Source organism: Halyomorpha halys, unplaced genomic scaffold, assembly GCF_000696795.3.
Source record: "Halyomorpha halys isolate HHAL.00 unplaced genomic scaffold, Hhal_1.1 Scaffold226.1, whole genome shotgun sequence".
Taxonomy (NCBI): domain Eukaryota; kingdom Metazoa; phylum Arthropoda; class Insecta; order Hemiptera; family Pentatomidae; genus Halyomorpha; species Halyomorpha halys.
In genome coordinates, this window is record NW_027115630.1 from 1,065,608 (window position 1) to 1,079,591 (window position 13,984).

Consider the following 13,984-nt stretch of genomic DNA (forward strand, 5'->3'; position numbering starts at 1 on the left):
TTTTCGTTGAAAAAAATTAAGTAATGTTATAAAGAGAAAAAATATAATAAAATAAAATATATAAAAAAAAAAGCCGTCGATGCATTTCTATATTTTAAAAGATATTTGCTTACTTTATAGTCGTATTGCGGATACAGTATACTCATCCATTTGAAGGATATAGAAAATGTTTGAGTATTACGGGCACTGTATACCGAACCCCGTTTCTATTTCTAAGTAATTTATGATTAAAGCTTGGAATATGTTTTTTTTTTTAAATAGTGTGGTGAGGGAGAGAGAGAGAGAGAGAGAGTGGTGAAAAGGAAAGGAGAGAGGGGAAAACCGTCATTAGGTAATAGTAATTTAATAGTTTTCACACATTTGCCAAATAGTACCTTATCATCAGGAAACAAAAACGCCGGCACTTTATCTTCTTGAGTAAGGCTTCATCTTTCTAATCGTTCTGAATTAAATATAACATCGCAGGGAAAATTTCCTTATTTAAACCTGACTCTAAGCATTTTCAGAATAATAAATAATGATTCGAACTAATAAATGTTTCAGACTAACTTTACGGACTTACTTCGTTAATCATTCAAACTTAACTAACTTCTCTAGAATTTATAAGATCGTATATAGAGAAAAACAATTATTTTTTATCATAAAATTGGACTTTTTTATTCAGACCAGTACTAGAGCAAAGCTTTGAGGTAGTCAGAAAAAAAATTAAACGATCTGCAAATCTAAATCTGCAACTATTCTCAGTTTACCTCTTAATTAAGACTGCTTAGACTTTTTCTCTTCTGAATTTTAATTAATGTTTTTAACTTTCCGCTTATCTTCTGAATTATAACTGAGGGTGATGGTGTTTTACACCGAGCTTAGGAGAGGCGTTAATTCCCCCGCTGTATCCGTTAATACTGAAAGTTTAATTCGCTCCTAATTGTGGGAAGGCAGTCCACTTCGGATGATGAAGAGAATTTATTCTCAATTTTCTTAAAAAACTAAAATAAAAAATAAAACATTTTTACAAAAATATTATATCACACTACTTTCAATTCATATTACATCGCTTAACGATTTAAGTAGTTGTAAATTTTCCTCCATTTTATTTACTCGGGAGTTCAAACAACCCTTCTTATAAGGTGCAAGGCGTTTCAAGCCAGTTACTGCTGAAGGTGGAAGCTTATAGTTGACCGTAATCAGAGCCAGTGGGGCTGAAACTCAGCATTCGAAACAATCTTTGACATACTTCCATTTTAAGAAAAATATAATATCCCAAGTTTGTCTCCCGCTAAATGACTATGTACTGTTCACATCAAGAACAACGCAGTGAAGCAGAAGGAGGGCACTAAATATCTATGCATATATATCGATATATATATCCTCTGTTTAATAAATTAAAGGAGGTGAGAAAAACAAAACAAAAACGTAGTGATTGTTTCAATACCATCACTTCAGACGTATCTACAAAAGGGATACGCATACGATGTACTTTAAGAGTAGCAGGGTTTCATTTCAGAATAAAATGTAAAATTTAAAGAATAATTGTACAATGAAAGTCTTTATATTGGCCACACAAATATATAATCTCATCCTATACGAATAAGTAAATTTAATAAGTTAATAAGGTCTACGTTAAATTGACGTATTTTTTATTTTATGGAATTTTAAATTGCCATGGTTGACCATATCTCAAACGAGAAATTTATTTAATAAAATCCGTTTTTTTTTGTCTGTTTCGTTGTATCACGGATATTGTAATTAACAAACTGACTTAATATTTCTGGTAATAAAATAAAAATTATGATTAAAATGGCTGGACAGTTTTTTTATACCGTTTAGTGCATAATGTTTGTTCACTAAACCTCCTTTTTTTCAAGTTTTTAAATTAAACTCTCTTTGTTAAGCTCACACCAAGAGAAAAACGTGTCACTATTTGCCAAAGAAATTAAAAACGTGCAAATTTGGGAAGAAATCCTAACACGTGAAATTTGGTGCAATACAAAATTAGTGTTGTTTGGTGGTTTACAAACCCAGTGTCTTGGAAATTCATAAAGAGGAAGAAGTTGAAAATGTGAAAAATACACAAATGATTAAACATGAAGAAGTTATACCAAGAAAATGTAATGCTAAGTCAAGTGCATAATTTTTAAATTACATATTTTTAGAAAAATTAGATATTGGGAAATTATATTCTGTGTATTTTTTTATTTATTTGTTGTTTTTTAATTTTCAGATTTGCGGTCAGTGGCAATGAAAAATATGAATACGTTCCAAAGAAACAAAAATTTCAGAGTATTTCACAATAAAATATATATATTTCTGAATAATGATTAATTACAGTAAACAATTTTTTTTGTAAATACATTTATAATTTTTATTATTTATAAAGTGACCACTTCAGTAATTCGAATTCTTCGCTAATTACTATGTTTAATTAGTTTTGATTAGCGAGTAATCACTTCTTCCCTTTAGCTTTTCATCCCCCAATTATAATATGAACTCCAGTTATTAGTAACATTATTACCATTATAAATAACATAAATGATGTTTTAAAAAAAGTAATAGAATAAAGAATCTGTTATTTTGAATCTGAAGGATGGTAGTTATATCCCACAGAATAACCCAGTAGGACAAAAATCTATCGATTACCATTGGCAACAAAAGGTGCAATACTGGTTCATTTGAAGGGATTTCTGAGAAAGGGTAGGGGTTCAATTTTCATTTTATCATTTTTTTCCCTTTATTTGTGGAAGGGTTCACATCATCTTTTATTCGGAACTTTTCGTAAGCTCCCTCCCCTATTCCTTTTTAACAATAAAAATAAGGTTATACTTATTTTTAATGATCCCGAGAAAAGAATATAATTTAAAGTTTGATCATAAAACTTCCCGAACAAATGATTGATAATAAATCATGAAGGAAAGTAAATTCTGATTTATAAACGACAATTATTACACTAAGTCAAAAACAAACGTAAGTTAAATAAAAATGAACTTAATTCGATGTTATATCCATCATATTATTTAAAATTAAATTAATCATTCTTTTTTTTTTTTTTATCATTCTACCCTGCCTTTAGTTTTAAAATTGAAACACAATAGTGTTTAATTATTATCTTTGACGTTTTGGGGAAAGTGTGCCACCTTCTTCAGCATCTATAATTTAATATTTTTTTCTGACTAAGCTTTTCTACAATCGCTTACAACCCATTAATTGAATTTCTAATTGTTTAATAGAAAAAATTCGAACAAATTAATAAGTGTTTTAACATAATTCTGTTTATTCTTTCAATCTGTCCAAGTATTATTATTGGGTGAGTCAGAAATTTTAAATGTAAAACAAGCCTGAAATATATTATGACTACGATAAAGTTTAATGATAGTTCAAAGGCCTTTTAGAAGGGCTAAAGGTCAAAGTTATACACAATATACCAGAAACTTTCAAGATGAAACTAAATGAAATAAAAAAAATTAAAAAAAGTGTGTTTCAATGTTTGACCGAATTGCAATATAGGAGTTAAAAAAAAATGTAAAATAGTGATGGTCATAATGAAGAAACAAATGTTTTGTTACTAGAATTTAAAATTTACTGGTTTATAATATTGAATAATTTATTTGTTTTATTACCTCATGTTTTTTACCAAATCAACGGACAGTTCAACCACTACAACAATTCCTAGACAAAAATGGAGTACTAGGATTAAAATACTAAGTGTCGAAATGTGTTTTTGAATGTTTCCGAAGATTTTAAGAGCTATCAAATTTCATGGCAATAACTAAATTTATAATAACACTGAAGCGTGAGTTGTTGGCGGTAGATATTATATGAAGGGAAGATGGTTGTGGGAGCGGTCAGTGAAGGGCTGAAAAGAGTAACAATTATTTTATTAATGCCAAAGCTTCAGCCAAAATTGGTCTTAGTTTGTTAAATTTACAGGATTGATATTAAATATTTTAGAAAGTAAAATATAACATTTTAATAAAGTATGAGAAATTTTTATGATGTAAGAATTACGAATATGTTCCCAAGAAATAACATTAGATATGAGATATGATCATTTTTTATTGTGAGATTCGAATTCACATAGATATTTAAAAGAAAATTACATATTAAAAGTTTACATAAACACAACTTAATTAACAAAACAATAATTACTGAATTAAAATTAATATTTTCTTTTAACATAATGTAACACAATTTCCTATATTATTTCATATGTGTTAGGGAAATATAATGAAAATAACGTTAAAGTTCTTTCTTATATTTTCTGAAGTTATTGAAAATAGCATTCAATTCATTTTTAATTTATTTGTATAGGGAAATTTTTATATAACGGCACCTACAGGGAATATATACATATCTCATCTTCAACATAAACGTTTACGTTAAATAAACATTTCAAACAAGACTAAAATATTTATTATTTTTATTTTCATAAAAACAAAAAAATAAAGTAAATTAACAGATAAAGAATCTTATATGCATCAATTTTTGTTTTTTGCCTAAATTAGATGGAATCTATATTAATTCTCTAATGTACTTCCTCTCAGCATAAATTACTTAATTATGTAAAGAAATAAGAACAAATAATAAATAAACGGTGTTCGCTTCCTTTTCACTTAATAATATCATATATCAATAATATAGCATAATATCAAATATGTATAGTTCCTAAATAAACTGGCTCAGCAGTTTGACACATGAATTAATTTTTAATTGTCTAACTACTACTAATAAAATAAATAATGAATGATTTTTATTTAATGTAAAATTACGTCAATGCCCTAATTTATTCAGAAAAAAATACTATTATAATTTTTTCTTAAAAAAAAAAAAAAAAAAATAGAAATTTGATTTTGGAATCGTTAGTTCGAAGTAAAGAGCAAACATATTAATTACTTTAGTCCGTTCTAGAGGAGTTAAAAGTTTTATGGGGTAAAACCATTGGGGTCTGCTTCCGGAATGGAGGGGTTCCGTTAAAGAGGGGTTCAGATATATTAAATTATAGGACCTTGATAGCATTGTCCACTTAGAGGGGTTTCTGTTATAAAGAAGTGTCCGTGAAGAGATTTTTCACTGTACTAATATCCATATAAACTTCTTCTGGCATTTATAGTTGCTTTAATAATAAACAAAACATTGTAATAAAATCATGTTTAATTTCACTTCGTAACTGAACAAAATCCTTTTTTTTTTTTTTTTTTGGATCTTTATATTTTATTTTTGAAAACTACTTCAAAGAGGGGATATAGAAATAATCGTTGTTAGTTGATCCTCGAGAGAGCTTGCCCCGTTTAGAAGTGTAACGACTAGATAGAGAAAAAGGTTTTATGGTAACATAAAGTTTTTGATTGTAGGAATTATATATTGGCGACCCGACCGGGGTTTTATGGTGGCTTGAAGTGTGGCCGCGTAGCTCCTTGGTCCATATTGCCCCCTCTAATGTATTATTCAAGCCTCGTTTCGGCTAAGAAACTTAGTTCGCCATGTTTACTGCCCTAAAGGGTTCCATAGGGATTACCGATTGCCCAATCACGGCCCATTTTCCTATTGCATTCCGATTCCAATAGTTCACAATCCATTCGGAGAATTCTTAAACATGTTTAGAGAATTTCCACATCCAATAAATGATACTTTTAATATTAAATCTTAAATAGAGAGTCGTTTATTTTTAAGTTCATTCATTTAATTTTAAGTTTCAGAAATACATTAACCCTAATAATAATATGAAAATTTTTTATATATAATATTTACACTTTCTTAGACTGGTTATCATTGTTTAAATAATTAATTTTAATCCAATTTCGGTCTCAAAACAATTTATATTTCTTTATAAGTCCAACGTTTCGGCCAATTCAGACATCCTCCAGAACAATTTATCCCAAACAGATTTTATTAGAGATATGATTTTTAAAATTTTTAAACAAATAACAATATTATTCATTAATTATCATACAATAATTAATATAATTTCAGAACCATATAAATTTTTAAAATCTTTATGCAGCCTATTCTGCCTACGTCATTAACTTCAGTCACCAATTACCCTATGAGGGATTAAAACATTACGGAATCATATAATTTTATTAATAAGCAATCCTTAGCTTATTTCTAATTACCTATTTTAATTATTCATATTAAATTAAAAATCCAAACTTTTAATCACAGTCAATTTACACTATAATTTATCACAACAATATTTGTAAATAAATTAAATGCCTTACCTGAGTGTGGGGAAGGTTACAAATATTGTTGTAATAAATAATAGTAGTGAAAATTAACTGTGATTAAAAGTTTGAACTTTTATATAGAGGGTAATTTATGACTGAAATTAATAACCGGGGGCAGTATAGCCTGCACAAAGATTTTTAAAATTGATGTGGTTCTAAAATTGTATTAAGGTATTATAATTTATTAATAATATTTTTATTTTTTTTAAATCATTGACAATCATATCTATAATAAAAGCTGTTTGGGATAGATTGTTCCTGAGGATGGATGAATATGCCGAAACGTCGGACATATAAAGAAATATAAATTGTTTTGAGACTAAAATTGGATAAAAATTATTTATTTAAACAACAAAAAATCTGTTCATAAAAAAAACACAAATAAAAACTCCATAATGGAAGGAAATGAGATATAGATGGATATTCTACAAACAATAGGTGTAATTAAAAATGGAAGCAACATATAAAAATAAAACATTTTTTAAAATATTATAGTACAGAAATATCATTTTCAGGACCAAAAAAGATTATAAACCTAATAAATAGGACAAATTTTAAAAACAGAATGTAAGACATTTTCAAGTTATGTAAATAATTACATAAAATTGTGAAAATATTTGGCTCTTCTCGATTCAAATAGTGACTGCTATCAATATAAAAAATGATTATATAATTGTGAATAATGTAAATCTAATAGTGAATATAAAGATTGATAAAATAAAACTAAGCCAAATATGAACATATGTTATATGTACATATGTAAATGGACAGGTTGTCCGAAACGTTGTCCAGAAGATGGAAATGAACCCCGGATACTTCAAAATAAATGATAGATGATTGAAGGCAATTTAACAAAAAAAATAAACTTTAGTAGTACAGCGGTGTTAGTTTACTCATAATTTTCCATCCAATGGTTGTTTTAAGTTGGTGGGTAAACCTATCTCAAAGCTAATTTAGCCAAAATAAACGATTATTGTTCTTTAAACTGAATTAATCAGGAATATTTTAATACTTTAACAGCCAAAAGAATAGTTCTAAATCTAATGAAAAAATGCTCATAAGAATAATAAAAATTAATGATAATATTTATATATTTAACAATGGTAGTTGGTATGATATTTTCCAAAACAAAATAAAATGTTGTACATCTTTATTTAAAAAAAGTTTTTAAAAACAGAATTTCAGAAAACATTGAACGTACTCTATTTTTAATTTCAAAAACGTCTTAATATTTTTGTAGGTAACACTATATAATTTTCATGATATTGAGCAGTGAATAAAAAATGATCCAGAACTTTAGTTGTTTCTTTAAAAAAATTAACTTTCGGTGGTGCGCATTTGAAATTGAAAATTACTTTTAAAGGACATCTATTCTTTATTTTGTTTAATTTAATATAGGTAAAAAAAAATTTCAAACAGAAAATGCTAGGCAACTATGGAAAAAATACCGTATTCTCCAAAAAAATATAATTTTGAAAGGAATACATAGAAACAAAAATGGAAGCTTCTAATGGATACCCTTTTTACGTTTGGAAAATAAATAAAAAATAAAAATTTGAATTCCATTGCACTGGACACTATAATCACAGGTAGTCCACCATAATCATATCATCTTAGGTTTTCTTTCAAAACCTAAGATAATTCATACATGTACTTTCATACAAATTATTGTTATACACCAAAATTTGAACAGGTCAATCCCTTAAATTTTACGAATTTACATAATAAAGCTACTATTGATATTTTAAGATTTATTGGCTGTAAATATAAAAATTTATTGCAAAGGTTTTAAAAAATCCGCTATGCGCATGCCTAATATCCACGGGTATAATGGTAAACTTTTTACCACGTTTTATTTTTTTTTTTCAATTTTAAATCAGAGTTATTTGAAAGAAATTAGTTTACAATTACTTTTATGTTAACTATTATTAGGATTATTACAACTATTTAAAAAATAATTCTCATTAAAAATATGTAGCATTAAAATTTATTATTCTATCTGACGTCAGTTACGAATTTCCACACTAAGAATGCCATTCTTATTTTTTAATAAATGTATCAAAATGTCACGCTTAGTTTCGTACAAATTCTCATCATGTTCTGGGTAAAACGGACATTTTATTAACAGGATTTCTAAAGAAGCGACAGGCGATAAAACTGAACGTGTGGGTAAAAAAAAAAAAAAAAATTGTGTTGAGTGGCGCTTGATGTACGAACATTGAAAAGGACAAAAATGAAAAATCGGTCGAGGGTGAGTCACAAACAGGAAAAAATATGCGTGAAAGGCCGTCAGCTGTGAGTCCTCTTAATGGACCGCCGTGTCAAAAGCTCTGACTCTCCGCGCCAGGTGCCCTCTCAGTCAGGGGCTTTCATACAATTCGATGCTGTCATATCGATAGAATAATCGATATCAATATCATATGGCAGCATCGTGAATTCTTTACGATTAATGTTTAAGGTTTAAATATTTATCAGCCATGAAGAAAAAAGTATAAAAGTTAGAAGGAGCAATGAAAAACAAAAGGAACAGTTGAAACGTAACCGAAAATAATTTATTTGAAACTCAGGCTTAGTAGACTGTTTAAGCTCACTATCTCAGAAAATACTGAACGTAAAGATTTCTATTAGAGCTCAATTTCAGGCTCGTTAAATGCACTATAAATTAGTTTATAATGAATATTTTCTCAAGACTAATAGTTTTCAGGACATTCGCCAAAATAAATTAACAAAACTGATGGAGAATACTCTCGGAGGCCAAAGTCTTGTAAGGCTTGTAATAGAACCATTACAAAAAAAAAAAAAAAATGAAATTCATAAAATAATGACTTATCGTTGTTGAAAAAATAATTACTTTTGGAAAAACTGTATTTCTAGGATTATCGAACGTTATGAACTCTATTAGGTCTCGAGTTGATATTTTAGCTACTTGTAACAATCTATGTGTAATCCGAAAAATATATGGTGGCCATTTTGAACATCATGTTTTGTGGAACAAGGTGTTTTTTAACACGGTTTGGCGTTATAATCTATAAACAGAAATTAATGAACACTCCCTTATAGATTCCTTCTTAAAATCCTGAATGCTACATTTTTTTTTTATTTAAGTGTTTCGACCACAAGGGCCATTTACGAAGTAGATTACAATAGACATGTTCACAAAGATATAACTACAAAGTGAGAAAGTTACAAATTTGAATTACAATTACAAATTTACAATCACAATTACAATTTACATTTTATAAAGTTACAAATAGAATTAGTGAGTAAATTACTATTTTAAATTATGCATCCACTCATACATGCTGGAATTAGAGTTAGACTATGTGTGATCATAGATATTAATTATTTTTAAAAAGTGAAAGAGTTTTTAATTATGGCCTATCTGAAGATGGGTTAATACATCTTCTCTCTGTAGCTGAGTCAAGTTTCTGGTTGAACGTTTCACTGTCTGTTGGACCATTCTTAACTTGATTTCTCTCGTGATGAACCATTCATCTTGCCATCAGATTTCTTTGATCGAAGAAATAACATCTTTGCATGTTGATGTTACGACTTGACCTTGAGCTAGTCTGTCTTTTCATTACAGGTGATCCCACAATGATCTGGCAGCCATAAAAACAAGGTACTGCTTCAACTCTATTATTAATCGGTGTGTTCAAGAAAGAAAGGGAAAAAATTATAGCAAATTAGGCTCCAACTGCTCAGGATTTTAGAATTTAAATTTCAAGTTGAGAAGAAAAGTTAATGTGATATGATAGACGGTCAAGGTGTGAGAATAATTTATAAAAATATAATAAGACTTTACAGAAAAATTTATTTGATATTTGAACATTCTAATTAACTCCTTTCTTGGGGCCCGGATTCATTGCTACAATTATACTGAAATGGGAAACTATTACAACATGGGAACCTCAGGTAAAATTTGATTAAATTTTATGGTAGAGCTTGATTCAATGCTCCTTATTTTGTAACACATAAAACCAAACATAATGACATACCAACAACAACAAACCAATCTGGACATACGGAGATGAGCATTGGGGCTCCACTAAACCTTCGATTTCCTCTCGTATCCAATCCTAACAATACAAAATCCTTCGTAAAACCCTCAATGTTCCTTACTTTATCACAAACAAAATGTAATCGATCTAGCCCGAACCAGATATCAATCCTTCCATTATAAACTCCCAAACCAATCAGTTTCTAACCTAGCTAACTCTCCCCTTCCTGACAATCCTCTGAAGCGCCTGAAATGAAGATAGCCTCAAGACCTAATGCAGAAATATTATTAGAATGCAACCAATGGGTAATTTTTCAACAGGTCTACATCATACCATTACAATCTAGTGTAAAATTTACTAGATGTATTCGTATGTAAATAGAGTTGTAAATGTTAGTGAACAAATAAAAAAACCTTCTAGTTACAACTATTTTCACCGGACTAATAAACCAACTCTGTAATTTTAGATACTGACATTAAGATACTTTGTTTACATTAAATCAATCCCTTTTCAATGATTTGTTTTCAAATTAAAAACCTTCATTGTTAAAAATAACTATGTAACGTATTGATGATTAGCACTCAAATTAAAGTTAGTTTAACGTACTATAAAGTAGTTTATGACCTTTATCTTAGTAGGAATAGTAGTTTTCATGATATTTGCTAAAATAAATCGATTTATAGTTCGGAAAATAAGTTTGATTTATGTAAAACCTTATTTCAGAAATCATAGGACGTACAGATGTCTGTCCTCTATCAAATTAAAGCTCGATAAATTTACTATAACACAGTTTATAACGTTTATCTTTGTAGGAGTAGTAGTTTTTATGATATTTAACAAAATAAATTTAATTTCTAGTTGATCATATAAAATGTTTGATTTTTTAAAAAATACATCTCTAGATCAATAAGACACACATATGTCTGCCAGCACTCAAAATAAAGGAAATTTAACTTACTATAAAGTAGTTTATGACACTTATCTTCGTAGGGGTAGTAATTTTATGATATTTGCAGATAAATATAAATTTGGCAAATGAAAATTTGTCCGAACAAGTACAAATCAATTTATTTAAACAAATATCATGAAAATTACTACTCCTACGGAGAAAAACGTCATAAACTACTTTATAGCCCATAAATCAAGCTTTAATTTGAATGCTAATAGACATCTGTACGTCAAATGGTTTTTGAGATATAGATTTTTGAAAATAAATTCACTAACTTCTGTTCTTTCAGTACTTTCTGTACATTTTAATGAAATGTTGCTTTTTAAAAAGCTATATCTCGAGAACTATTGAACGTAAATAGCTCTATTAGGGCTTACATTTTAGTAAATTTACTCTACTTTATATGATGCTCTCTTAGATTTTCTATTGTTGTTAGTAGTTGTAAAGATGTAGAGCTCCTAATAAAAAATTAATTATTTTTAATATTTTGAAACAGCCACCATTTTTTATTCCCCCTACCAATACTTGGCAGACTCATCAATTTTGAGTAGTAATAGTTGATAGTTTTCAATTAAGTAATCAAAAATTATGGTTAAATAACTGCCTTTTTTCCTTCCCGACTCTTATACTATTAGGTGTGATCCGTTTGTGACATTTCAAGCTGTTTAAAATCATTACCAGTGAAAATATTTATTTATACATATACATATATATATATATATATATTTATATTATAAGATATTTATGTTATGTCCCAAAAAAAATAGCAAATAATCTCTATGGAATAAATCAAATACTGGACTTGCATCCACAATACCTCAGGTTTGATATGAATATTGTTACTAGAAAAAATAAAATAGATATAAAAAAATGTAACAATTTCTAATTTTCCATTTGCAATTCACCTCTCCTCTTTTTAGTATACTTTCCCTGAGGGCAATCCATATATTCCATTAACTGTCCTTATTATTCCTTTATATATGGCCCCTGTTGAATATATGAATAGAGTCCATACTGTGTTAAATGGAAAAATAATTGCTTTCCGTTTAGTAAAGAGGATCTCATCGAAAAAACCTTTTATGTATAGTATCTAAAAAAATCGACTTTTAGAATACTGAAATATTTGATAATTGTCATTTTTTATTAATATAATTTAATAAATCATGAATTTTATACTGATTCTGATGGGTTAATTGATACCATACAAAATAATTAGATTTGAATTTTAAATACATTCGCTCAAATGTGTGTCTTTCTCATCCACGCCTGCGGAATAGCCAGAGCTACATATGGATTGAAGTAACACGCGTGTATCCTTTTAATTTAATAATAATTTAACGAAAATCTACAAATTGGCACAAGTTCCAAATAATTGTTAATAATGTAATTCGTACATAGGTTTTATCATTTATGGAATAAAAAAAAATGTTTTATTATGCTATAAAACAGCAAAATAAAAATTACTATAACCAAAACATATTAATTTAGAAGAAAATCAACATTCTAAGATTATTAGTAATAATATTTGACAAATGTGAAAAGCCAATTAGGGAGCCAAGGGAGGACTATGGTCCATCAGTCACTTGCAAAAATACACGATTAACTTTAAAGTACAGTAAGATTCAAAAACTTGTTAGCAGAAAGGATGATAATTAATTCTAAATAAACTTCGTTTAGTAACAAATTTCCATTTGTGAAAGTATTTATTATTACAACGTGAGATATTCATGATGCATATAAGCATGTGATATCCTTAAATCTAAATCATGATTACAGGAAAATTGTTACTTATTGGAATTCGCGTCACATTTTTAGATAAAGGAGGTTATTATTATTAGATAACTAATAATAAAAAGAAAAAAAAAAGTGGGGTAATAATGTACCCACCAAGTTCCATATATTTAAAATATCGATTGTACTTTGGATAGAAAAATGCAATAAAACAGTTTTTATTTCTGAGCGACTAGACTTATCAGATATGGTTCGATAATATTCGTTGAATAGAGAAATTACTCACATGCAGCGCTCCTTTGATGATTGGACCAGCTTGGCCGATGTAGAGGGTCGAAGCGGAGTCGAAGACCAGCTCCTGCGGAATCCTCTTCACCTGGACGGCGGCCAAAGGCTGACAGTTGTAGCCCAGGGCCACCTCCTCGATGGTCACCTTCAGGGTAACGGTAGCCCACCTGAAACGAGAATGTGATCCAATTAAATGTTTATTTTTTTTTTTTACAATTTTTCGGCTCTTCTACCACTGTCAAAATTTTTGCCCAGCGGTGCAAGAAGAGGATCTGATATGTAACACAAAGATTTTGGAGAAAATCTTTTAGGCAAATCTGTCCTTCAAAATCAAAGTCAATGTAAAGGGATTACACACCCGAGAATTCGTAGAAAAAAAATTGGTAAATTTTATAAACCTGATTCTAACCAAGATTGAATAATTAGATCAGTGGAAAAATGTTCCTATTTCAAAGCCAAGAAATTTAAAATAACAAATGGCCTTGAAAAAAGTTATCTATAGTTGCAAACATTAGTTTTTGCTAAAACTGAGCATTTGATTTCTATACCTTCAAAAAATTGTATGTTCTTAATTGCTATGAAAATCGAATAACAAAATATGTTTTAGGAGAAATATGGCAAATTCTCGTAGTGCTAGTAATTACAAATCCTCTGACGTAGACAACAAACAGTTTGGTTCCCTTTTGTCCGCTATATCTCAAAAGGACAAACAAGTTGAAATTATTAAAAGTGGATTCCCTTATAGTTCACGAGAGTAATTCGCTGAGAATCAACAAACGGACTGTTAACTAGTGTAAAAA

General features: G+C 28.6%; 1 protein-coding gene across 2 annotated transcripts in view; it reads right to left on the reverse strand.

Annotated features, from left to right (window-relative positions):
• Window positions 1-13,984, reverse strand: part of Mp (Multiplexin) — a 908,252-nt gene that overhangs the window by 789,514 nt on the left and 104,754 nt on the right. For both annotated transcript variants that reach the window (XM_067052620.1, XM_067052619.1), the window contains exon 4: window positions 13,183-13,351. In XM_067052620.1, coding sequence (XP_066908721.1) covers window positions 13,183-13,351 — 169 coding nt within the window. The remainder of the gene's footprint in view (window positions 1-13,182; window positions 13,352-13,984) is intronic.